Source organism: Corythoichthys intestinalis, chromosome 1, assembly GCF_030265065.1.
Source record: "Corythoichthys intestinalis isolate RoL2023-P3 chromosome 1, ASM3026506v1, whole genome shotgun sequence".
NCBI lineage: Eukaryota > Metazoa > Chordata > Actinopteri > Syngnathiformes > Syngnathidae > Corythoichthys > Corythoichthys intestinalis.
In genome coordinates this window covers 74,991,886-75,019,781 of record NC_080395.1, presented here as the reverse complement: position 1 = coordinate 75,019,781, position 27,896 = coordinate 74,991,886, and the positions used below count along the sequence as shown (strand labels likewise).

At 38.7% G+C, this 27,896-nt stretch overlaps 1 protein-coding gene across 5 annotated transcripts in view; it reads right to left on the bottom strand.

Moving 5' to 3' along the window:
- The window catches only part of il16 (interleukin 16), a 129,293-nt gene that overhangs the window by 49,694 nt on the left and 51,703 nt on the right, over positions 1 to 27,896 (bottom strand). For 4 of the 5 annotated variants that reach the window (XM_057839858.1, XM_057839890.1, XM_057839876.1 and 1 more), the window contains 6 exons: positions 26,743 to 26,857; positions 24,677 to 24,750; positions 16,250 to 16,475; positions 7,693 to 7,810; positions 4,305 to 4,437; positions 569 to 656 (listed from right to left, as the gene is read on the bottom strand). In XM_057839858.1, coding sequence (XP_057695841.1) covers positions 569 to 656; positions 4,305 to 4,437; positions 7,693 to 7,810; positions 16,250 to 16,475; positions 24,677 to 24,750; positions 26,743 to 26,857 — 754 coding nt within the window. The remainder of the gene's footprint in view (positions 1 to 568; positions 657 to 4,304; positions 4,438 to 7,692; positions 7,811 to 16,249; positions 16,476 to 24,676; positions 24,751 to 26,742; positions 26,858 to 27,896) is intronic. The other variant, XM_057839868.1, reaches the window with a different exon arrangement.

Below are 27,896 nucleotides of genomic sequence, written 5' to 3'. Positions count from 1 at the left end.
GGACGGTTGAAGGTAAAAAGAGGATGAATGCTGCAACACGACAATGATCCAAAACACAGAAGTAAATCAACTTCAGAATGGTTTTAGAAGAACAAAATACACGTTCTGAAGTGACCAAGTCAAAGTCCAAAGATTTGAACCCCGTTCAGATGCATGACCTAAAAAAAGCAATTTATGTCAGACATCCCAGGAATCTGACTGAACTACAGCAGTTTTGTAGAGAAGAAAGGGCCAAGATTAGTCCTGATCGATGTACCAGACTGATCTGCAGCTACAGGAAGCGTTTGGTACAAGTTATTACTGCCAAAGGGGTGACCACAAAATATTAAATGTGAATGTTCACTTACTTATTTTTCCCACTTCTGTCATTGTTTGCATACTATCCTCATTCAAATATGAACCTATAAATGTTCGTGTGGTTTTAGTTAAAGCAGACACTGTTGTTTCATCTGTGTGATTTTGACATTTGATGGCGATTTTATGCAGAAATGTGAAAAACTCCAAACGGTTCAGATACTTTTTCATACCACTGTGGTGGGAAGTAAAAAAATGAATAAATCACAATTACCATCCACAGACCAGTGACTCTTGTCTTTTCTCAGTTTGCTGTTTTCCACAGCTTGATTTATGGCATCATTAAGCTGATGCTCTGATACCTATTAAAATAATAATGGTAATTAGAAAAAAAAAACAGAGGAAGACAATATGCACAATACAAGTGTTACTGTTGATTTTAACAATTTGTGTTGGGAGAAGAGATGATTAAAGGTTGTTTAAATTACAATTTAAATTAATGATTACACAAGTCACATTTACTGACGTTTCCCAATAGATATTTATGTTACGAAATAGGTATGTTATAACTAATGTATCAATTTAAAATCATATACAGTGACGACGACGAGCAATGTCTCCAATATTCTAGAAATGCTTCTCTCCCGCTTGACGTGTTTACTTACCACAAAAATTTACTTTAGTTCATCATATGCTACTGCTTCTTACTACGGTGTTCGTATGGCCAACCTCCCATTCTCTCGCTTACCCTTGCACTGCTTTCTCAACTTGTTGACGTCGCTAGAAGACTTCAGCCCTTGTGTTAGGTGCTTGTATATAAAATAACATTGTTTTTATAGTTTTAAATTCAGAATATTTAGCTTTAAAAATGATGATTTATATTATTATTTCGGAGTAACATGGGGGGGGTGTATGCCACAAGGTGTCAATGGTGAGTTTTACATTAATTAGGGATCAAGCCAATGAGTGTGTTTTTTTCCCTTGACTGACGCTGTAGTTTCTTTAATCCACAGTGGGAGAGAGAAAGGAGAGTGGACATAGGGATTCAAATTCGTAGCTCAGACCGCGCCGTTTATTGACAATAGCTACTACAGAACAAATACTCATATCGCTCAGCAAATGTCACCATGAAGAAAAGTGCATTAATCTGTATTACTGCAATGCAAAGAGAACTGGCGTTCACAATCAAAATAGATGCACAAAATACACATAAAACTTACTCAGACTTTGGTCAAAGTATATTTAAACATTTTAGCAACTCCTTTAGCTCAACAAATACACTGGATGTCAATATCTAGTCACAATACACAACTATAATGCTGGGAGCCATTTTCAGGAGTCTTGTGAAGACAATACTCATATGAACATGAATCACAATAGACCCAGTCTAAAAAAAAAAACAGGGAGCTATGGCGTCAGTCGAGGGACAAAGCACACTCATTGGCTTGATGTCTTATTAATGTAAAACTCGCAATTGACACTTTGTGGTGTATTTAAATCACTACCTTACACAGATCACAGTGACTGTGAAGTATGGCAGCGTGGCCCGGTGACGTCACCGCCCTGCGACGTCAACAACAGTGGCGAGCTACTAGTTTCTTTTTTAATTTTAAATTTTACAAAATGTATTAAAACAAAAACATTAAGAGGGGTTTTAATATCAAATTATTATTACTCGTACTAACATTAATCTTTTAAGAACTTTTTATCCGTAGTTCCCTTTAAAGATCAATTAAACTGCTTGAATTGGGGTTTAGTGAAGAAGGGTCAGTCTTGACCCAGAGGACAAAGAATGTATTCAAAAAATGAGGGCAACAGGAGGAGAAAGGGCTGTTCGGTCCCTGTACAACCAGTGTCAGAGTTTGGTCCGCATTGACGGCAGTATTTCGAATTCGTTCCCACTGAGAGTTGGACTCAGCCAAGGCTGCCATTTGTCACCGATTCTGTTCATAAGTTTTATGGACAGAATTTCTAGGCGCAGCCAAAGTATAGACCCTACTCACCTACGTCACAAAATGACGTGTTGCTGTATCCGGCCGCCATATCGTCCGTATTTTTTAGACCTATTCTCATTGTTTTCAATTAGTCGTGCAAGTTATAGAGCAATTCATGGAAGCCCCAGTGTTATCTGACGCCGTAAACTCATTGGATGCGTTGCATAAAAGGCGTTATGTGGAAAAGCTTCAGTTTATCCATTCGCTAGATCCATATTTGATGCCTTAATCGATGTTTTTCGACCCGCTGTTTTCGCCGTCTTTGCCTGACCCTGATATTTACAACTATCTTTGTCCACACAAAATCAGCCTATTCTCACGAAAGTTTGAAAAACTTTAAGAGCTTGGAGGCTTATAAATGCTACGTTGCTGGTTGGGTGAAACAGGTCCTCGTACACGAAAATTCGGCAGGAATCTTGTGCTCGGGAAGGTGAGTTACGAAATTTTCAATTCAAAATCTTTTGTTCTTGCTAACATCCACTGTCAAGTCTAATGTATTTCATGTCATTTGTCAATGGAGCTAGGGCTTTTAATATTTATTTGGTTTAGCGATAGCACTCTCACTACATACATATATAATATGTAATAAATATGAAGTGCGATAGCACTACTCCAGATTGTCCCTAGTTGAATTTATTTTTTGGCTTTTGACCTCAATAGTGAAATTGTAAATTAATTGTATGACAACTGTCTTATTAGCCCCTTATAATATATATTTTCAGGTAGTTCATTCACAACGTCTGAGTGTATGTTGTCGGCGATTAGCCTAGCAATGATCTTAATTGTGGTTGTCAGCCCAAAACCCTCTAAATATATATTAAATGCATCTTACCAGATATAAAATGACTACTACATAATCTGTGGTAGTCATTTGGAGCCCAGTTTTCTCGTCGAATTGCAGCAGTCAATCTCGCTCTCCTCTCCGGGTCTCTCGGAATACGGTAAAACTTCAAGTCTCTCTGTCTATCTTCTCTGTTTTTGCAACCGAAAGCCACACACGACTTTACCACTTTGATTATTAATGTTAACGAGCAGAAAAACACGCCATAATAGGAGGAATTTACGAAGCGCTAATGCATTAATATAACGAGTATACGGACAACATGGCGCAGGGGCGTGGCTGTGACGTCACGTGAGTAGAGTCTATTGCAGGGGGTCTGGGTTGGTGGTCTCAGCATTGCATCTAAGATGTGGTGCTGTTAGCTTTGTCAAGGCGTTATCTCCAACTCTCACTGGAGCGGTTCGCAGCCAAGTGTGAAGCGGTTGGGATGAAGATCAGCACCTCCAAATCTGAGACCATGGTCCTCAGTCGGAATAGGGTGGCGTGCCTTCTCCGGGTCCGGGATGAGATCCTGCCCTAGGTGGAGGAGTTGAAGTATTTTGGGGTCTTGTTCACGAGTGAGGGTAGGAGGGAGCGGGAGATCGACAGGCGGATCGGTGCGCGGACGCTGCACCGGTCCGTAGAGTTGGTGAAGAAGGAGCTAAGCCGAAAGGCGAAGCTCTCGATTTACCAGTCGAGCTACGTTCCTACCCTCACCTATGGGCGAGCTGTGGGTCGTGAGCGAAAGAAGATCCCGGATACAAGCGGCCGAAATTAGTTTCCTCTGCAGGGTGTCCGGGCTCTCCCTTAGAGATAGGGTGAGAAGCTCGGGCATCCAGGATGGACTCGGCGTCGAGCCGCTACTTTTCCGCATTGAGAGGAGCCAGCTGAGTTGGCTCGAGCATCTGGTTCCCACCGGCGGGAAGGTGGGAACGACCCAGGAAATTCTGGAGAGACTATGTCTCTCAGCTGGCTAGGGAACGCCTCGGGATCCTGCCAGAGGAGCTGGTATAAGTGGATTAAGCGGTAGATAATGAATGGATGGATGGAAAATCCATTCATGATATGAGCACATTAACGTTATGAGCTCGGTCCTGGAACGGATTGTTCTGTTATCATGAGAGTTCATTGTACTTCTAAGTAGTCAATTGTCATTAGTGCAATAAATAGAGTAAATGCATTCAGGTAATACATACTTTGGGGTCAGGGTGCCGACTAATGATAACCTGAACTGGACCCGGTGTGCAATGGCTCAGGACTGTGTAGACATCATTTAGTGCCATGTTATAGACCACAGTGTTGTTGATTTCCATGATCTCATCCCCACACCTGGATGTCCAACAAGATAGAACAAAATTAATTGTAAACACATAAATGCTGTATGTTTGTTTGGATTATGCCTGAAGGGAAAATAAATAAATCAAAAATAGGAAAAGAAATTGAAAAATGTTTTCTAACTTGACACTATGTAGCAATGTTAATGAAAGCAAATATCACCATTCTAATGTATTTTTTTGTTTACAGCAAAGCAATCACAGCAGTGAGTTTGTGTGGCTAAGTCTCAATCAGTCTTGTATGTACACCAGCCCACTGCAATTTTGCTCCATTCTTCTTTGTAAAACTGCTCAAGCTCAGTCAGGTTGCGCAGGTATCCTGTGTGAAGAGCCCTTTTCCAATCCAGCCACAAGTTCTCTATAAGATTTAGGTCTAGGCTTTGACTTGGCCACTCCAGAATATTTACCTGATTCTTTTTTTATTCCATTCCTGTTTAGCTTTTACAGTCTGCTTTGGATCATTGTCTCAAAAATAAATCTTCTCCCTAGCCTTGGTCTCTTCAAGATTGTCCCCCCAGGATTTTGGTGTGTTTTGCAGCATTCATTCTGCCATCTATCTTAACAAGTCTTTCAGGTCTGGCTGCTGAGAAACATCCCCAAAGCATGATACTGCCACCACCATGCTTCACAGTGGGGATGGCATGTCTTTGGTGATGTGCAGTGTTTGGTGTCCGCCAAACCTAACGTCACTGTTGAAAGCCACTGTTGAACAGAAGCCATATTAGAGCTCGACTAGAGCTTGCCAAAAAGCATGTGGAAGACTCCATGGTCAAGTAGAAGAAGATTATTTGGTCTGATGAGACAGAAATTGAGCTTTTTGGCCATCAGACAAGACGTCTTTGCACCTGTGAATGGAGCAGGCTTGTGGGTATGCCTTGCGAGAGGCAACTGTTACTTCACATAGTTGGTGAATTAATGATCTGTGTGAGTGAACTAAATTAAGTCACGTTGCTACTCGTAAAATGTACCCACAAGCAGAGGTGGGTAGTAACGATTTTCATTTACTTGAGTAGTTTTTTTGAGAAAATCTACTTATAAGGGTAGTTTTAGTAGGCCATATTTTTTACCTAAGTAGATTTGTGAAGAAGAAACGCTACTCTTTTTCTGCTACTTTTTTTGCCAGCGATGCCAACAGTAGCGCTACTAGTTTCACCAATGAGACATCGCAACAATAATCACATGACACCATTATACCAATCGGACTTAAGCTTGCCGTTCTATAATCAAACCTGTTCAATCACGTGGCATCTTTAAAGCACCGTAAAAAACGTAAGTATTTGACATAGAGTTCTGCTCTCAACATGACTTGAAACCGAGGATTTTAACCTTTCTCCAAGTTTTTATTTGGCATCGATTGTCCACGGAAAACTGGAGATATGATCCTCTTAATTTCATAATAGAAAATATTAACTATTAATCTATTCAAACTAGGAACTATTTTCTCCACTAGAGGGCACTCATGCTCCTTGGACGAATGATGCTTCATTTCTGTAGATGTTTTTTCTCGTCAATGTTTTTTTTTTTTTTTTTTTAATTTCTTTTGACTTTTTGTGGTTATGTAACAGATTAAAGTACAGTATAAAAATTACAGTGATAACTTTGTGCGGAAAAAAATACCAGTGTTTAAAAAAAAAAAAAAAAAAGAATCAAGCAGTTACTCACAATGTTACGCATTACCATTTATTTCGCCAAATACTTTTTCACTTGTACATGAGTACATTTTTTGGATGACACTTTTACTTGAGTAATATTATTTTAAAGCAACAGTACTCTTACTTGAGTAAAATTTCGGCTACTCTACCCACCTCTGCCCACAAGTCTTTGCGCCTGTGAATGAAGCACAGACTTATGGGTACACATTGTGAGTGGCAACCATGACTTTACATAGATGGTGAATTCATGACCTGCGTGCGTCTTCTGTTAACAGACACGCAAAACTGTGAGCTTGACTTGACCTACCTACTGAAAGAGGAACCTTTTCTTATAGGCGCCGTCTAACTGTTTGCATTATTCTAACACACTTAATATAATCAATCAGGAAAAAGTATATTTTCTTGTATTTACTGATCGACTGATTGTATTACTCTAACACACCCAATATAAAATAAATAGCACTTATACCATAGTTTAAGGAAAACAAGCAGAATGTAGGGCATAAGAGATAAACAACGCCTTCAAATCATGGAAGCCCAGCATGTGCGTCATGCAGCTGACTGAGCAAGACTGACGCTGACAAGCCCACATCTGCAATCAGTTCTCCCGGACAGTCCAGAACAAATGGCGGGAGGCCCTGTCCCAACACAAGGAAAACAGACGCCCAATATCCAACTGATAACACAACTGACAAGACTCCATGAGCCCCTTTAACGCTGAGGTTGCAAAATCCACAATTCCGGTTGCCCTGGCAACAGTAACTCCTGAATCCTCCTGTCCAATCCACAAACAGACAATAATCTTAAACAACACCCAAACACACCGTTTTCCTGCCGACGGCCTGCCCAGTGAGAACCTTCAAAAGACTGAATGTTTAACTAAGCGTCGTCATTTTTCTCGGGAACCTTTTGTTGACTTCTGATATGGTGACCTTGGAACGAGTTTGCCTCATCACGTGAGTCTGTGTCTGTTTCGCCTTGCCGCTGTTGATCGCTGTCGACCTGAATAAATTGTCAACTTGTTTTGGGTGCGCCTTCTTTAAACCTTTTAAAATGGAGTCAGTACAAAGGGTTAAGACTAAGGTGAACGCGCAGAGTTTGCCCTTCTGCCCAGATAGCAGGGGTCCCGCCGGCCCGGCTTGTTGGATTTGCGCCAGCGCGGGTCCGGTGGTTCGGCTGGCGCGATTCCGGCGGTCTGGCTAGGAGGTTAGATTCCTTCACAACTGAAGGAAAGTTACAATTTTTTGCAAGCGCCAGAATAAGTTTTAATAAAATTAATTTATTTAATAGAAAACAGAGCCACATGAGAGGGCCATATGCTGACCCGGAGCCGCGGGTTGCCAATCCCTGCTCTAAACTGTCCGATGGGTGTGAATGTGAGCGCTTATGGTAGCTGTCTTCTTCGTGCCCTGGGATACGAACCAGAAATCTCATCTGGATAGGTAGTATGGAAAAGTAATAAATAAATGATCACAATTATGCCAGTTCATTTTAGTGTAATATAAAAAGATTCATAACACAAATCTTTCTTCCATCCCCATCTAGAGTATCAAATACAGTTTTAAAAAAATCTATTTTGGTAGTTTACCAGCCCTTACTTGAGTCTTCCATCAATGTGTGCCACAGATCCCGGCGATAAGGTATGTATGAAGATTCCAGGATGTCCGTCATTGGATGGAACACAGCACAGTCCTATGCCAAGACCAACACTAGCCTCTGGAAAAAAAGAAGATTATAGATTGTATTTCCCACTGATACTGCGTTGACATGTAAATGTGACATGTTGGAAATTGTTGAATTAAAAGAGAAATCTCGTTCTCCAAGGGAGGAAAATTTCAGGGTAACCTATCACATCACAAACTGTGACTGACAATCATTCTTTGTCCTTTGGACAGGATTAGAACAATAAATTCAAAAATCTATAGTCGCAGGAAAAGCTGATTCAGTGATGTGTCTTGCACTTAGAGGCAAGAACATTCATAAATCTGTAGATATCAAAGTTGTAGTTACTGGTATGGAATATTATCTTACTAGGATGTCATTGTTATAACAATTAAGTATACCTGTAGTGCTGCAACGATTAATCGATTAATTTGAGTAATTCGATTAGAAAAAGCTCCAAATTCAATTTTGCTGCTTCAATGATTCGTTTAATTACAGTGGCATTGTAATGGTTTGTTTTGAAAGTGTTGCATTTAGTTTTATTGGTTTGGGAGATACACTGCCCTCTGATGGCAACAGTGAATTTGACATAACTCGTCTAAACTGAATCCAGCTGCTCCCTGTTCAGGCCAACATAAGGCTTAGTCTTTTGATACTAGTGTAAATTTACAATTTTGCAGTGTTTCCCACCAATGAACGGCCCGCCACAGTCTCGTTTGCCCCCCCACCTATAAAAAAAAAAAAAAAAAAGATAATAATCAGATGCGTCAGTCAGCCGATTACACAGCTGTAGCCCACTCCACTCTACTACCCGCTTGAGCGAGAGCGCGCGTGTGCGTGCGTGCACACACACAGACACACTCGCCAACAGGTCGCGCTCATAGACCGTAGAGCCTAGTTCGGGCCTAAAAAATCCAGCCCGACCCGACATGCCCCGCTGGTATTGAGGCCCGACCCGGCCCGATCCCGATCAATTAACTAGATTTGCAGGCCCGAGCCCGAAAAAAAAAAATTAAAAAATTTTATTTCTTGGAGTGACGCGAAAAAAAAAAAGCGCAGCAATTTATTTTCATTTCTTCGAGTTGTCAAGTTTTCTTAATGTTTAAATAGTCTACATATTTTTATGATCATTATAAAAACATTTACACAACGAAATAACGCTGTGAAAGTTTAATATAAAAAAAATGCGGTTTTAGAGACACACAGAGGAGAAGATTCAAAAGGATCACATTTGTGTTGCCTTTGAGTGCATAAATAAGTGTCTTTCGTAACGAATTCACAGTTGTCAGAAAAAAAATGCAAGTTTACTCAATATCTAAATAGTCTACATATTTTATGAGAATTATAAAAGCATTTATACAACGAAATAACGCTGGGAAAGTTTGTTAAATATATTTCTGAGTGTGTGGGATATTGTTCTCACATGGACGCGCTTCTCTGACAAGGAGAGGGAACAGCAGCAAAAAAAAACAAAAAACTACAAATGCTTTGAAATAACATTCTTTATTGCAATGAAAACAATACCAAAAAATAAATTATAAAAAAAATACAAATGAAATAAAAACTTAAACTGCGGGCTGGCCTTGACTGCAGTCTGCAACTTGCGGCCTCATGTCCTGCTCTTTATTCCTGTGAAATAAGGGAAATAATTAGACCGGCTCGGACTAAAAATGGCGATTTGAACCGCAGGATATTATGGCTTACTTACAGTGTTTATATTTTTCTGGTCGTCGTCGTGCAGGAATAAGATTGCGTCCACTGGCAGGTTTCAGTGACGTTCTCCGCTGATCTATTGTGCGGCCTGCAGCGCTCAAAACTCTCGCAGCTGCTGCTGCTGCTTGCAGCCTAGCAGGGATGCACAACACTTTTTCTTGTCAACTTGGAAAGTTTTGGATATATATTTACTGCATTCGATGAAGCCGACACAGTTTTTTGTTGCATCTTCCACGATCAATTGAAATTCTTTCCACACCTCACTCCTACCGGTGCATTCTTGCCTCTTCCATTCCCCCGTCTTCAGTTTGTTTTTAACTTCTCGCTGCTCCATATTGAAAAAGAAGTACCACGAGGATGAGGAGTTGTGGAGTTGTGTGGCAAGGCGCCAGAACAGGAGAAAATGAAAAAGAGGGCAGTGCCTCGGCCGTGCGCAAGTGCTACAGCGGGAGGACAAGAAGAAAAAGCGGGTGGCGCCACAGCATTCATGTGTGTGCGTTAATGACGGGATCTGTCGTTCACTTCAGTAAACGAATCCATTCCAGTTCGATCAGTAAAAAGATTCGTTCAAACAAATCGTTCAACGGATCGTTCGCCCCCCTCATCTCACTCCCCGCCCAAACGAATCGTTCGGTTACTGAACGGGAAGTGACGTTGCCGAACGAATCACCAAAGACCGCTTCGCAGTATAACTGAACGGGAAGTGACATTGCTTGGTCCCTCCCTCTCTTGCACACAGGCTCCTCATAGTTTCAGAAATGAGTGACAGGCGATATCATTCTGCTTTCACGGACAGCCTCGTCTCCCTCCCGCTGCTGCAAAAGCGAGGGAGAACTTCCGCGTCGTCTGTCCTAGTTCTATGGGCTCAAAGTCATGGCTCGTGCTTGCATTTCGATTTAGGACATGGTTAAACATTTTCCTTTTGTGGGGGGAGTAGGGGTTTGGGGTCGGGGGCGCACGGACTTTCTTTAGCATGTTCTTGATCACATATACAATGCTGCTGCTACCAGCCAACGCAGCATGCTTGCTGTCACGAAAATAAAAATAAATCGAAAGTTTAATTTCTGAATATGGAACAACCAACACATCATATTTACCTCTCGCTCTGTTGTATTTTTGTTTTTATGCTCATCACTGTTATTTTTGGTCACTATTGTTAAAACTAAAGTGTAAATAGCTCGTTGTAAAATGTGCTGCTCTGAAATAAAAACAATACTACATTTTGATATTTGACAGTTTAATTGCTAATCAGTATTAAGATGATCGTATTGAATTTTTGCACTGGTATAAATAAACTTGTCATGTTTGTGTGTTCTCAGCTGTTTTTTCTTTATTCAGCTCCTGATTGAGCCAGACTGGCGGGGTAACACAACACACCTGTGCTTGATTAGGAAAGCTCAATATTTAAGGAAGCCTGTCACCATCTGCTAGTGTCGGACTACTGCTTGCTACCTGCCTTGCTTACCGCTGTGTTCTCATCGTCGTTCTTCGTGCTTCCCGACATTCTACGGTCGTGGTCTGGTTTGATCATTTTTACGTTTTTGCTCTTTTGGACTTTGTAGTTAGGATTTTGTACTCTGTTATATTCGCGCCTTTCTTGCGTGCTCTCTTAGTTGTAATTTATTATACTCGCGTTTTCTAGCGTGCTCTCTTAGTTGTAATTTGTTACACTCGCGTTTTCCAGCGTGCTCCCTTAGTTGTACTTATTAAATACAAGCATTCACTCTACCTGATCTTCTGGTCTGTGTTTGGGATCCACATCAACGGCTTGCCGTTCATAACAAAAATAATCCGGTCAGCTCCCCTGTCGTCCCCGCATCTCAGATCGTCAAATGCTGACGAGAAATAATTGTTTGCTCTTTACGATATCGCCTGTCTACTCTTGTTAGTCTGTTAAGAAAAATGTAGACATATTGCGACATCTCCCAAGTCTGCGTGCGTTGTTTTTGGGCGCTTGAGTAGCACATGATGGACGGATTGACATAATTTGTCAAACCAACCAACACCCGACACGCTCTGACACGAAAAAAAAAATAAAACACTCGGAAAAAATTGACATGTATATACAGTTTCATTGCAAATCAGTATTATGGTGATCGGATAGAATTTTTGCACTGGTATTAATAAATAAAATAATCCGGTCAGCTCCCCTGTCGTCCCCGCATCTCAGATCGTCAAATGCTGACGAGAAATAATTGTTTGCTCTTTGCGATGTCGCCTTTCTACTCTCATTAGTCTGTTAAGAAAAATGTAGACATATTGCAACATCTCCCGTGTCCGGGTGCGTTGTTTTTGGGCGCTTGAGTAGCACATGATGGACGGATTGACATAATTTGTCAAACCAACCAACACCCGACACGCTCTGACACGAAAAAAATATAAAACACTCGAAAAAATTACATGTATATACAGTTTCATTGCAAATCAGTATTACGGTGATCATACTAAATATTTTTTTTTCTGTGCACATATGAGGTAAATATCGCTGACATGAAGCCTCCATATAGTGACAGTTCTCTGCCCCCTTCACTGCCGTCACGCGACCGCAGCTCAGCTTTTGCTTGCCTCGTAGCTACCCGTGTTTTAAATTACTGTAAATTTGATAATATGTCGTCATAGGTAGTCCCGAGTCTGTTGAGAAAAGTAGTACACTAAACCATGCTTGCTAGATTTGTGTGGTGTTTTTGTCTGTTTGAGCAGCATTTGATAGGCTCCACGTTAACAAATATGTGACAAAGTCATTTCCTTTCATTTTTTGATTCGTTCACCGCATAGCCATTACTGGAAAGACAAGTTAGCAGCAAGCTAGGTCAGGAACCTGAGGACCGAGTCACTGAACGGCAAGTGACAAAACTCAGTCTTGCCCCCTGCCTGCACGCTGGAACCTTCGGGCACAAGATCAAACCTAGACGGGACTACTAGCCTGGTACACCAGATTCATAGCTGTGCTATGAAAGTGAAAGGAAGTGAAGAGCAGGTGAATGACATAGGGGCAGCAGGGGAGGCAGCTTCCCCTGAAAGTGGGACAGCAGGTGAGTTTGACAGCAGAGAAAGGGGAAGTTGCTTAGCGCAGGGGTCCCCAACCTATTCCACAAAGGCACACTGTGGGTGCAGGATTTCATTCCTACCAAACAAGATGACAACACTTTTTCCCCAATCTGGTGTTTTACAAGTGCAATCACTTGATTGCAGTCAGGTGTGGCTTGTTTTAGCAGAAGCCTCATTGGCTCAACTGCCTCTGCTGGATCGGCTGGAACAAAAACCAGGACCCACAGTGTGCCTTGAGGACTGGGTTGGAGAACCCTGGCTTAGCGTATAGTTGAGGAGCTGTTGGCGTGCCTAGGAATAATTATTTTGTTCATGCCATTAAGGTCCAGACAAACACGGAAAGTCGTGGAACGCTGAATGGCTGCAAATGCCTCAGATTAAACACTGGCTCTATAAAATTCCACATGGTAAGTTTTCATTTGGTATTAGGGGGATTCCATACTGTGAACATTTCCATATCTTTCAAACATAACTCTTTAGCAAAAAATTAAGCAAAAATAAATGTAGGTTTTCTGTGATCATTTATTTAAATATAAATAAATGTATTGTAGATTATGGCTGTAAAATGTAAATTTAAGTGGCTGGGTCAGAAAAGGGGTCCAAATTTATGTAAAAAGTGCCATTATAAATACAGTTGATTACTGAATTGTTCCTCTGCTTGGTCTCAAAATGCCCTAAAGAGATACACCAGGCTTGAAAATGTACACACACACCCTACCCCAAGGGTCAGAGACCCTCCCACCACAGTCTCCTAAAATCCTGTGGGAAACACTGATTTTGAATAAGTTAGGTTGGTGGATTTTAGTGGTGGACCTTTCTGACTGCTCACATACTCATAACTACATTTTTACAGGACCAATATTGAGAAAAATAAATTAAAAGTAGGGCTGTCAAACGATTAAAATTTTTAATCGAGTTAATCACAGCTTAAAAATTAATTAATCCTAATTCATCGCAATTCAACCCATCTATGAAATATACCATATTTTTCTGTAAATTATTGTTGGAATGAAAAGATAAGACACAATACGGATATATAACATTCAACATACTGCACATAAGTATTTTGTTTATTATAACAATAAATCAACAAGATGGAATTAACATTATTAACATTCTGTTAAAGCGATCCATGGATAGAAAGGGGTGTAGTTCTTAAAAGATAAATGTTAGTACAAGAAATTTTATATTAAAACCCCTCTTAATGTTTTGGTTTTAATAAAATTTTTTTAAAATTTTCAATCCAAAAATAAACTAGTAGCTCACCATTGTTGATGTCAATAGTAATCATGGTGTCGAAGCCTGAAACCCATAAAATCAGTCGCACCCAAGTGCCAGCAGAGGGCGGAAAAACACCAAAAAACACAAGTACAAGTGGAAATGACACTTTGCTCTCATTTTAATCTGTTTGAGCGGGGCATGTGCGTTAAATGCGTCAAATATTTTAACGTGATTAATTTTTAAAAATTAATTAATGCCCGTTAACACAATAATTTTAACAGCCTGAATTAAAAGTCATTTTTTTACTCACATTCCAATGGTGCTGTTGCCATGCAAGACCCTGCCAACCCATTGGGGGCAAATTAGGGTTGAGCCTTGCCCAAGGGCAGTGAGCAGTTGTTGCCGGGAATCAAACCGCTGACCCTTCGGTCCCAGGACAACTCGAGCTACCAACTGTGCCACGGCCAGTTTCACGTTTTATTTTATTTCAGCAGATATACCTCATTTTGAATCGTGCAGCTTATAGTCCAGTGCGGCTTATTTGTTGATTTATTTAGGTTAATTGGTGTCACTTCATTTGACAGCGGCATCATAAGACTGCCATAAGACTGCCATACTTGTGACATGACACTATATTGGGCATTAATGAATGCTGATGTTATTAAGTATCATCCAGCAAATTATGTCACTAACTCAATTTATGTCCAGCTCGGATCTTTTATAACTCTTCAAAATTGAGATGATTTGCCGGATGACACAAAATGACTGTCATAAGCATTCATTAATGCTCTTTGCAGGGTCATTTCATAATTATGATGGTCTCATGACATGTCTTATGATGCCACCGTCAAATAAAGTGTCACCAAATACCATAGCTAGCAATTAATGAAACAACTAGAAGAGTAACTGAAGAAATAATTAGCACAGAACATGAATTTTGATTGTTATTTACATCTGTAGCGCTGCAATGCATGCTAGGAGGCATGCTGGACAACAACAGTGTTGACAGCAGGTGGCAGCAGAGGTTGACTGTCTCCCCTCAGGGAGCAGTGATGGCCAAATGAAGCTGTGCAGCCAATTGGTTCAAAGTTTCATGGTGGTTCATTTGTTCTTATGAAAGTCTTATGATGCAACTATCAAAGTGTTCCCGGTTAATGTGTTTTGGTGTAAATATCCCATAATACAGTAAGAACAGCTGCAGCTTATAGTCCAGAGCGGCTTATCGATGAACAAATGCTTTTTTCATGTCAAATTTGATTGGTGGCGGCTTATAGTCAGGTGCGCCTTATAGACGGAAAATTATGGTATGTATGCTTTATACACGAGTACAAGAATTTTTCCTAGATTTTACAGGTAAATTTCGGGTGCGCGTTATATTTGGGTAATTACGGTAGGCCCACTATGGAGAAATGTATAACTACAAATACTGCCTGTGTATATATAGCTATAAATTTTAAACACTATGGAAATGATATCTATAAACAGTAGCTCACACAAACTGATTGTATAGAATACTAAAGCAACACTGTAAATAAGAGTCTAGTCTACTCATTGATAAATTTCTCTATAATAATCACTTTAATCGCTCTCCTGATGTGTATCACTCATTACACACACACACATACTCACGAAACATGGCAACGCTGCCACTTTAGTGACACCACCTGTCGACGTACCAAACTTTTGCTGACGCAGTTCAGAGTTTTGTGTGAATAAACATGTCACTTATTCTTTCAAATTTTGCTGTATCAAGCTGATGCTTTGTGGGGCTTTGTGTAAATAAACATGTCATTTATCCTTCCAAGTTTTGCTGTATCAACCTGTAGGCTTTTCAGTTGCGTCCCTGCACCTCCCTCTCAATAATTTCTGTCACAGCTGTCCGGGGGACGGTGTGAGTGGAGCACTAGTATATTTTATTGAACTAACAAAAAATGGATCAACGAATGAGTCGCACGACACGGACGTGAAATTTTTTTAAATTATTATTATACAACGTCACCGGCCCAAAAATGTGTGTCGGCCCACCGGGAAGTACTGGGTACGCCCAATGACCAGTCCATCTTTGTGTGTAATCCAACAATGAAAGTGTTAGTATGTTATTTGGATAAAAAGTTACCAAGCTAGCGAGTGCTACCTGACTTTGACTGTTACCTCAGTCGATCCCTACAAAAAAAGGGTGTGTTGTCTATTTTTGCACATAAAATGTGAATGTTAGAGCAATAAGTTTGACACTTTCTTCTATATATTTTGCACTTTAATATGAGCTGCTTTTTAGTTTTAGCCAATAGAACAAACTTTCAAATGCTGTGATTAAAAAAAAAAAAAAAAAAAAACGTACCGGACCGTGACCCCCGTACCGAGGTACGTTACGAACTGTGGTTTGTGTGTACCATTACACCCCTTAGGTGTATGTGTTTTTGAACAGTGTAAAGATCACCTTTATGTTTACGGATAACATTCAACTATAGATAGAAACTGGACACAACTGATGACACTTCACAAGAGTCTCACCTTTCCTCAAGACGATCTCCATCACGATGCGGTCCCCTGGTTTAGAAGATGAATTGTTGCAAGTTTTGAAGTCGTAATCTCCCATGTCATCACTGATTCTGGCCATGCCCGTCGCGGAGCCGAGTGAGCGTGATCTGCACAGCTCAGATGCATGAGTCTGGCCGTACAAGGTCCCCACTCGCATGTTAGTCCTTACCACCAACGTCAATAGACCTTTTTTGATCTGCTGCAAAACATTGTCATCAAAAAGGTCCTGTGTAAATAGATTTTCTTCTCATTAAAATTATAAAACGCATGCGTTATGATTTATGATGATTATTTCAGGTCATATTTTGCTTTAATAGCACTGCAAATTAAATACTGTATAATGAAACATCAGTTATGCTTGTGTTTGCTCAAAAGCTGAAGATGGAATTATGCATTTTGTCATAGACCTACAAGCACTTGTTTTATTTAATACCAAGAGCGTAGGTTTGCATAGGGACGGTAGGGACAAAACACTACAAAATTTTCAGGGGGCACAAATTGTCCCTACCAACTTCCAAGCAACCTTATTTGCATTAGATAATGTGTTCAGTCATATAGGTCATTTAGATAGTCTTCCCATTTGTGGTAACGATAGAATTGACCTTACTATTATGAAGTGAATTATTTTCATTATTTTCATGCTTACATTTACCCCTTTTTCACCTGCTGAATGTGCCATTCCATTTTTTTTTTCCTTATAGGCACGTTTGATTGGCTGATGACTTGACCCCACCCCCCACACATACACACGCAACTCCCACAGTGCAGAATTACGTAACATGGGAGGGATATTAGAAGTCGTTTTTCGGCCAGCAGCCCGCTGTAAGTAATGTAAAACATAATTGTTGTGAAACGCACGACTAATTTTGCGACTGAAAGTCCGAGCTGCATCACAGTTTAGCATTACCATTACATTAAACTGTGTGAACTTGCTAATGGAGTAGGAAGCTGCTTAGGAGAAGTGTCCTTCTGTGTGTGTTTTCTACTATGTTAACGTTAATTAAACTGTGAGAAATATAGTAAATTCTGCTCAGCTGTAAGCTGTTTAGTGTACCCAGGTTTACCCTCTTCTCCCAAGTTTTCATTTTTATTTTGCTTATGCGGACTTGAAGCAGCCCAAAGGCGTTTTCAGTTTTTGTTGAGTTTGGCAGTGCTTGTGGACAAAAGCAGGAGTGTTTTTCCTGAAAGAAGGCTTCATTTCTATTTATTTTTGTTATTCCCTGACCAAGAAGTTTTTTTGTTGTATTTAATTTATTCAGACAAACAATTTTGAGTTGTATAAAGACAAATGTTTTGTTTTTTTTTGCATTCCTGGATACTTAAGAGACGATTAACAAATTTGTATTTCTTGTGTATGTTAATATAATTTGTGTTCAAATAATGCAATTCAAATTTCCTAATTAAATCCAGACATTTATTCTGGAAGTTTTCCAAATGTTTCTTTAGCAGTTTAAAAAAAAAAAAAAAAATTAAACATAGGTTTGAATCAAACGGTGTATCACCTGCACCAATACATATGTGCTGCAAAAACCCACCCCCTTAAAATTAAAATTGAAGAGAAAAAAAATAAATTCCCTTGTTTTCAGTGTAAATCTATGAGAAATAAGTGAAATGATCTGCTAGTGCTTCAAGTAAATTTTACTGAGATTTCTTGAAATAATATAAAATCGCTAGCTGAAAATAAGCTTAACAGACTTATTTTAAGTAAAAAATGTTGTATATTTAATTTTTTTTTTTTTTTTTAAAAAGGTTGCCAGAAATGTTCTTAATAATACAACTAGCTAATGATAGCACCAGCATATTCATAGTTAGTGTTGCCGTTCAATGTATTTGTTGTTGTTGTTTGTGCTTCTTCTGTCTCTCTCTGTCTCCTTATTTTCTTCTGTTCCCCTCCTTTTCGCTGCTTTCTCCTAATAAACAAGGTACATTGAATGATCACAATGGGAGTATGTCATACTCCCATGTGATATATTAAAACTGTTTAGACCAATCAGACACTCAGATTTCCATTCTCTGTGACAAGCAGCTGAACAGGACGGGTTAAAGGAAAAAAAGACATGTTCTTAATTCAAGAATAGATGTTGTTCAAAACGTTATTTGAAAGCATTTTTTTCTTGATTTAGGTGAAAAATGATCGACTTTTAGATGTATAGGCTTAATAGGAACAATTGGTACTATTTACTGAAAGTAAGTGGAAGAATCTGATGCATTAATACCATGTTAACTCGCCTTTAAAACTCAAAACAAGATGAAAATTATTCGACTAGATAAAGAAAAATTAACTGATTAAGATGTTATACTGTGAAAATTAGTATAAGTCAATACAGATTTATTTTGCATCAGTCATCAAGCCTATCAATTATTTAGGTCCTTATTGGAGAGAAATGTAGCCCTGACCGCCGTTCACCCAATCTGTTTAGTTTTATTAATGTCCCGTCCCCAGCAGGTTATGATTAAGGTTATATTGTCCCTACCAACATTGAGACCAAACCTACACCCTTGTTTTATACTGACCAATTATCGAACTCTAGTCATTGAAAATCCAACAGTTTTTTTAGAGGTATAATATACACTACAAATTTATTACATGTTTATAAGATTATTTTTCTTGAATCTAGTCAAATAATTTTCTCCATCTTGTTTTTAGTGTTAAAGACTAGTTAGCAGATGAATGTGTCAGATTATTCTACTTTAGGTAAATATTACTACTTGTCTTTTTTAAGACCATACATCTAAAGGTTGGTCATTTTTCCCCTAAATCAAGAAGTGTTCCCTTTCGAATAATGTTTTGAATAATATCTATCCTTGAATTAAGAACATTTTACATTTCAAAGCTTTTTTATTTTATTCTATTTATTTTTTTTATAGGGAATAGTATCTTTTCTCATATTTACCGCTCAACCGTTTGTATTACTCTAACACACCTAATATAATCAATCAGGGAATAGTATCTTTTCTCGTGTTTACTGTTTGTATTACTCTAACGTACCCAATACAAAATAAATATCATTTATATCATAGTTTAAGGACAACAAGCAGAATATTTTTGACATAGGGCATAAGAGATACATCACGCCTTCTGACCACGGAAGCAGAACGCGTGCATCATGCAGCTGACTGAGTAAGATTGATGCGGACTACCAGGTGATAGGCAAAACATCTACAAGCCCATGTCTGCAACACCAAATCCCGCAATCAGCTCTTCAGGACAGGCTGGCGTGATTCTGGCAATCTGGCTAAAAGGTCAGATTCCTTCATTTTTAAAGATTAAATCTACTAATTTATTGCTTAAAATAAGTAGATTAGGCAAATATTCAGACAGCTATTTTTCTTTTTTCAAGAAATTTAAGTAAAATTTACTTATTTCAAGTAGATTTACACTGAAAACAAAGGAATTTAACTAGTTTTAAGAAGGTGTGTTTTTGCAGTGTACGTGTGGATATGTTGACGTCCTAATCCTATTCTATGCTGCTTGATCGCTAATCCTGGCACCATCTAACACTAGAAAACCCAGCAGAGGCCGACTCGGCCCTTCCTCAAGACAAATATTCCTAATATTCCCAAGCAATGGCCGATTTGGCCTCTCTTCCTAAAAAACCCAGAGGTGGCCCAAATGACCCAAGTGCTTTTGAATTAGCAAGTCGTTGTCCGACAGACAGCAACCATTCATATGTAAATGCAACCACTAGACATACATTGTGTTAGAATGCGGCCCAAACGGAGGGGAACACACCACGGTTGCACACTTAATGTGATAGTTTTTGTCAGTTCAAGTCAAGCTACATTTATTAATTAACATTTATTTATGGAGTTTTACGCTTTTTACAAACTTTTAACTTAATTCTCCTATACTCCACACAGAAAAACAGAAAAAAATGGCCCAAATGTGTACATTGTTTTTGCAACAAAAAAAAAATGTTTTAGAACTGCAATTTGAGTTTAAAGCGAGATCATGTATATAGTTTAGAATGACTGGATCTAATGGAGCATGAATTGTGGCAATTTTGTCTGAAGTTAGTACGAGAAAACGTGTAGAAAACCTTTGAGAAAAACAGAAACAGAATTTGTGTCATGAGAAGGTGGAAGGGAGCGGCCCTGAACAGTTTCTTTGACACACTGAAACAATGACTGAATGTCCTAATAGTCCTAATTATTATGAAGGGAATATATACTGCACAGTGTTGTCGATCTTACTTAAAAAAGTAATTAGTTACAAGTTACTAACTAAATTACTCTTTGGGAGAAGTAACTCAGTTACCTCATTGTAAGAGTAATTTGTTACTCAGCAAAAAAACGCATGTTACTTTTCATGTTCTACACGTTATTACAAATATACAATAGAAAACATTTCACATCAAAGATGTTTATGTTAACTGATTGAATTGATTTTTTCATTCCTCCCCCAAAAAACGTAGGTCAGATTTTTTACTTTTTTTTTTTTTAAATTCACCTATATGAGAGTTAGTGGTATACAATCTCATTGGGCTGTCATGATAAATGGTAAAAAAATCACAGGGACTTTGATTACTTGCCATTGAAAATAAATGGGAAATTTGTTTTTATATGTATTTGTTTAAATTCTGATACAGGACATACCATCTTCATAAGTAGGACTGATAATTCAACATTCAGTCATTGTTTCAGTGTGTTCAAAAGCAACTGCTCAGGGCTGGTCCCTACGCCCTCCTCAATTATTTATTTTGAGTCCTAATTAATAAGTCTCACCAAAAAACAAAGGAACAATATGTGTGCCGATCCTTTCCTAAGGTGGTAAAATGATCAGGTGTTTATTTTGTCATAACATAGCAATTGCATTAAAAAAAAAAAATATATATATATATATATATATATATATATATATATATATATATATATATATATATATATATATATATATATATATATATATATATATACATATATATATATATATATATATATATATATATATATATATATATATATATATATATATATATATATACATACATATATATATATACATACATATATACCGTATATATAATATATATTTCATGTGTGGTGCTCTTTGAATGAAAATATATACTTTGATTGAAGGAACCTTTTTTTTTGGATTGACTAAGACATACACAAATCTACCTACAAATTTATCAACCTACAGTAGGCAAGTAACAAATAAGTGTCTACTAGTCAGGCTACTTTAGCTGAGGAGGGGGTTGGGCGAAAGAGAAAGCAACCTCACTCAGCAAGGTTTCGCCAAACCCCCTCCTCAGCTAAAGTAGCCTGACTTGAGCCTTTTTCGCCCAACCCCCGCCTCAGCTAAAGTAGCCTGACTTACTCAGACACTTATTTCTTACTTGACACTAAACTGCTAAACTTCTGAGAATATTTTAATAACTGTATTTTAATAATTCTAATTCATTCGGATGTATTTGTTTGAATTCCCTCTACATGTTAAAAAAAACAATTTCAAAAAGATCAATTAACAATTTGCTGTGGATATACATTTATGTGCATAGATATTTAGAAATAATACAACTAAGCACACCAAGACACAGTGGTGAAATGAAGAGCACCACACATGAAATTGCTGGGAAAAAAATATGCAAGATTAGTAAATACCACTCTTGGTTCAGAAACAAGCCATCATTCAGGTTTCATACAATGGTGTAAATATTACATTGAATTTGAAACCAAATTGAATTAAACTGAACTAGTGCTCCACATCTATGTGCATGTGTTGTGGACCCTTCCGTTAGTTACCAGTGTTTGTTTTGTTTGCTTTGCTTGAATTAAATGAAACAAGCTTGATACATCCAAACAATATTCTAACAGCTGATGACCAGTATTATCTACTCTCAATGCGTTTTCTTCAGTCAGAAAAGTAATAGTTAAAAAAAGATCAATCACGATAAAATTGCACTAATTAGGGGTATAATAAATAAAAAATCGACACCACTAATTGTAATGTTAGTTCATTGTTCATTGTGTTTCTTCATTTGTAATGTTTGTTTTGTTTTTCAGTGCACTTTTTGTCGTTGCTTTTGGTTATGTAACAACTTTCCGAACGGACTTATGACGTACGTGAGTGTAAAGAGGTGTCCCAATTCGTAGGGCTGATGTTTCAAGCCCTACCCCTTATTGCTTCGTTTGAAAGGCCAAGGGGTGGGCCAAGGGGTAGAAATTGGATGCGGCTTGCGGTAGGCGGTAGGGTAGGCTCGGCTTCGGGGCGGATCTCCAGGGTGTCCCAAAATGGGACACCCTTGGTAATATTAGAGAGCACCAAAACCCCATTGACTTCTCGTGATAATCTTTAAAAAATCCGGAACTCTTATTGTATGATTTTTTTTTCAATAATTTATTTGTAATTTATTGGGGTTCATAAGTATTTGTACCCTTGAGAAAATCATTGCTAATATTTAGTGCAGCAGCCATTGTTTGCAATTACAGAGGTCAGACGCTTTCTGTAGTTCTTCACCAGGTTTTCCCATATGAAAACAGAGATTTTGGCCCATTCCTCCACACAAATCTTCTCTAGATCAGTCAGGTTTCGGGGCTGTTGTTGAGAAACACCAAATTTCAGCTCTATCTAAAGATTTTCTGGATTCTTGGATTGATGTCTTGAGTCCACTCCAGAACCTTGAAATGCATTTTACGCAGCCACTCCTTGGTCAGCTTGGCTGTGTGATTTGGATCATTGTCATGTTGGGAGACCCAGCCACGACTTATCTTCAAGTCCCTGACTGTGGGAGGGAGGTCATGGCCCAAAATCTGACGATACATTGCACCATTCATCCTCTGATTTATAGAGTCGTCCTGTCCCCTTTGCCGAAAAGCATGAGGTTTCCACCTACATACTTCACAATGGAATGGTGTTCTTGGGATTGTACTCTGCCTTTTTTTCCCTTCACAAACGACAGTAAAGTTAGCACCAAAAAGTTCTACTTTGGTCTCATCTGACCACATGATTTTCTCCCATGACCCCTCTGCATCATTCAGATGGTCCCTTGCAAACTTCAGACAGGCCTTTACATGTACTGGCTTCAGCAGCCTTTGAAACTGTGCATCCAGCTCTCTGCAGGTCATTGACCAGCTCCTACCATGTAGTTCTAGGCTGAGCCCTCACTTTTCCCATCATGAGTGATGCCCCACGAGGAGAGATTTTACATGGAGCCCCATTCCAAGGTAGATTATCAGTCATGTTTAGCCTTTTCCATTTTCTAACAATTGCTGCAACTGTTGATTTATTCTCACCAAGCTGCTTTCCAGTTGTCCCGGAGCCTTTTCCAGCTTTGTGAAGCTAATCAATTTTTTTATCTGGTGCCTTTCGAAATCTCTCTGGTATTGCCCATGGTAGCGGGTGGATTATAACTGACTGTGGGGTGCACAGGTGACAATGATGAGCTCAAATGGGTGGGGTAAAGGTGGACTTTTTTTAAGGTAGAATGACAACTCTTTGAGTGTCATAATTATTGCTGATTCTCAGGTGCACAAATACATGAACTGAACCCCAGTTGATAAAAATATATAGCAAATAAATTTTAAAAATCATACAATGTGATTTCTGGATTTTTTTAGATTGTCTCTATGAGTGGAAATGCATCTATGATTGAAATTTCAGACCACCTTTTCAAAGTGGGTGAACTTGCAAAATCACAAGGAGTGCAAATAATTGCTCCTCATTGTATACCAAGTAGTCCCAGGAAAACAAAAAATTCTTGATAACCTTTCAACAAGTCCAGTATAGAGGATAGAGGGTGTATTAGAGGTACATTTATGTGTGTTTTCTATAGTATTTCATCGTTTTGACTTGATAGTTTTGATTTGCTATGATTACTCTTGTTTGAATCCTGTGCATCAATAAATACCAGGAAGAAAAGACAAAAATTTACTTTGTCAGACTCTTATTTCAGTTTTACATTTGATACTGATTCAATGTTCTATTTTCTGCAGGCATCACAAATATACTGTTATAACAAATATTGCTAGCATATAAAGGCCCCACAAATACACTGTCAGAGATATTTTTTCCGACAGTAAAATCATAAAACAATACACATTATTAAAATGTGCAAAACCCCATAAATGTAGCTTGACTTGAACTGACACATAATATTACATGAATAGTACTACTGTTGTGTGTTCCCCTCCATTTGGGCCGCATACCAACACAAGTGGTTGCATTTCCATATGAACGGCTGTTGTCTGTCCGACAACGACTTGCTAATTCAAAAGCACTTGGGTCATTTAGGCCACCTCTGGGTTTTTTTGGAGGAGAGGCCAAATTGGCCATTGCTTGGGACTGTTAGGGGTAGCAGAATTCTCTGGGACTTCTAGTGCTAATACTGAATGCTTGGGAGACAGACAGACAGAGAGACAGACAGACAGACAGACAAAGCAGACAGACAACAGATTTACCTTGAACTTGTGAAGAGCATCATCATGACTCAAACCATATAGTGACTCCCCGTTGAGCTCCAGTATCTCATCACCTACACACAATTTCATTAACATTTTTCAATTATTGTACTAATATCCCTTAGCATCTTACAACCTTATACTAGCCCTGAGGCAAAAATAATGACGTAACTCATTAGGTGTGTCAACCTATACAGTAGGTGATGTTTCAGTGGAGTCCACTGTCCCGTTATAGTAATATGTTTAGAGTTTACAACTGGCGTGCAATGAACTTTTTGGTGCAGGGCTGTAAAATACTTCCTCCAAGGGCTAAAGATGGCATTCTAAGTTAATGTTGTTGTTCATTACTATATCTCAGTTTACTGCTGTATTTAAAACCAGCACACTGGTTAGCATACGGTCTCACAGATGTGTGATAATGTGATAAAGGGTTTAATTACAACTCTAGTTTTCTCCAACATTTCCAAAAAATGTTATGGTAGGTTGATTATACATGTCCATGATGATCAATGTGTATATGATTGGTTTATCACTTTGTGTATTGCAACTTGTGGGGGTACAGTGCTGGCCAAAAGTATTGGCACCCCTGCAAGTCTGTCAGATAATGTTCAATTACTCCCAGAAAATGATTGCACTTACAAATACTTTGATGAAATATGTTCATTTATTTTGCTTGCAATGAAAGAACACAAAAGAGAATGAAAAAAACAATTAAATCATTATCATTTTACACAAAAATCAAAAAATGGGCCAGACAAAAGTATTGGCAACCTCAGCCTAATACTTGGTAGCACAACCTTTAGACAAAATAAATGTGAACAATCACTTCCGGTATCCATCATTGAGTTTCTTACAATGCTCTGGTGGAATTTTAGACCATTCTTCTTTGGCCAACTCCTCCAGGTCTCTGAGATTTGAAGGGTTTCTTCTCCAAACTGCCATTTTCAGATTTCTCCACAGGTGTTCTAATGGATTCAGGTCTGAACTCATTGCTGGCCACTTTAGAAGTCTCCAGTGCTTTCTGTCAAACCATTTTGTTGTGCTTTTTCAAGTGTAACCCAGCTTTCTCACACTGGGCCCTACGTTATGCTGCAAAATTTGTTGCCATGCACACGGTCAAGCAGTCCAGTGCCAGAGGCAGAAAAGCAACCCCAAAACATCAGGGAACCTCTGCCATGTTTGGTTGTGGGAACTGTGTTCTTCTTCTTTGAAGGCCTGCTTTTTCCCCTGTAAACTCTATGCTGATACCTTTTCCCAAAAAGCTCTACTTTTGTCTCATCTGACCAGAGAACATTCTTCCACAACGTTTTTGGCTTTCTCAGGTAAGTTTTGGGAAACTCCAGGCTGGCTCTTTTATGTCTCAGAAGTCAGAAGGTCTTCCTGTTAAACCCTTGGACTGCAGGACAGCTTGAACTTGTTTGAATGTTAGTCGAGGTTCTTTATCCACCATCCGCACAATGTTTCGTTGGAATCTCTCGTCAATTTTTCTTTTCCGTTCACATCATGGGAGGTTAGCCACAGTGCCATGGGCTTTACACTTATCGATCACACTGCGCACTGCAGACACAGGAATATTCAGGTCTTTGGAGATGGACTTGAGATTGCCCATACTTCCTCACAATTTTGCTTCTCAAGTCCTCAGGCAGTCCTTTGGTCTCCTTTCTTTTCTCCATGCTCAATGTGGTACACACAAGGACACAGGACAGAGATTGAGTCAACTTTAATCCATTTTAACTGGCTGCAAGTGTGATTCAGTTATTGCCACCATCTGTTATGTGCCACAGGTAAGTAGCAGGTGCTGTTAATTCCACAATTTAGAGAAGCATCACATGATTATCAAAGGGTGCCAATACTTTTGCAGGGATGCCAATACTTTTGGCCAGCACTGTATCCTGCTTCCTCCCCAAGTCAGGTGGGATGGACTCCAGCTATATGCTTAGCCTAGATTTTTTTTGTTTCATACAAGTATTTCCTGCATAATTTCACCACAGCTTTAACAGCATTTAAACTTGTGATTGAGTATGACAGACATGCAACCTTTCTGCAAATAGAAATGGAACCATTACCTTCTTGTAGCCTTCCATCAGCAGCAGCTGCTCCACCAGGAAATATGGTCTTGACATAAATCCCCATTGGTCCATTCATGCTGTCTCTCCCACCCACTATGCTGAAACCCAAACCCTGAAAATAATGACACAACTTATTTTTTAACAAAAACTACACTGAAAGGTACAGCAGTTCTCTTTTGAAACTTATTTTTATAGTCATTATATGGATAACTACTACACTACAGTCAGTAAACTCCCTAAGATTACAACACAAAATTTAATCCACATGCCTACATCCACTCTAACCCTATGTTCTTATAACATCAATATGCCTGAAAACACTCAGGTGACTTGAAGTTCCGCTCTGAGGCCCCCAATTTGGCCGACTTTCAAGGATGTCCGATATGCATGAGTGCATCATTGAAAAGGTTAAAATCTCTTTTTTTTTTTTTTTTTTTTTTTTTTGGGGGGGGGGGGGGGGGGGGGCTTTTGAACAGGAGGGCATTTAAAAAAAAAATTTTTTTTTTAACAGCGAAACCCTATCTGGAGGTAAGAGCTTGACAGAGAAGAATTAAAGACGCCATGCCTTTAACGAGATATTATTGCGTACTTACCTTGTTTCGATCCAAAAACTCCATGTAGCATGTATCACGGAGTGTCAAAACACAGCTGTGAATGGCCACAGCTGGATTTTTTTGGAATCTTATCTCTTATCTTATCTAATATCAATAACAAGGGTCGCGATGCAGAAATCACAGACATCAAGGAGTGGTCGAGATTTTCTTTTTCATATATTTACCCTTTGAAACGTTTTTTTTTTCTCAATTTTTCTTTGTTTGGATCGATTATTTATCAGCTAACATATTGGGGAAAATGCCATAGTAACAAAAAAAAAAAAAATACAATTAAGCGATAGTTATGAGATATCTGTGACTTTTTTTACAGACACAATTTTTTTCATTGTGACGTAATTTGTTTAAAAGTTTATAGTATGCGAGTGAATAATTTTTTAAAGTTGTTTTTTTTTTTCTTCTTCTTTTTTTAAACGAAATGTTAAACATCAATTAATGATTCTAAGCTAAAAATTACGGACATTTTGAATAATAAATATAATTAATTACCATCGTTTTATGGCTGTTTTATTGCACCACGTCTGTTAACAGAGGTTTCCA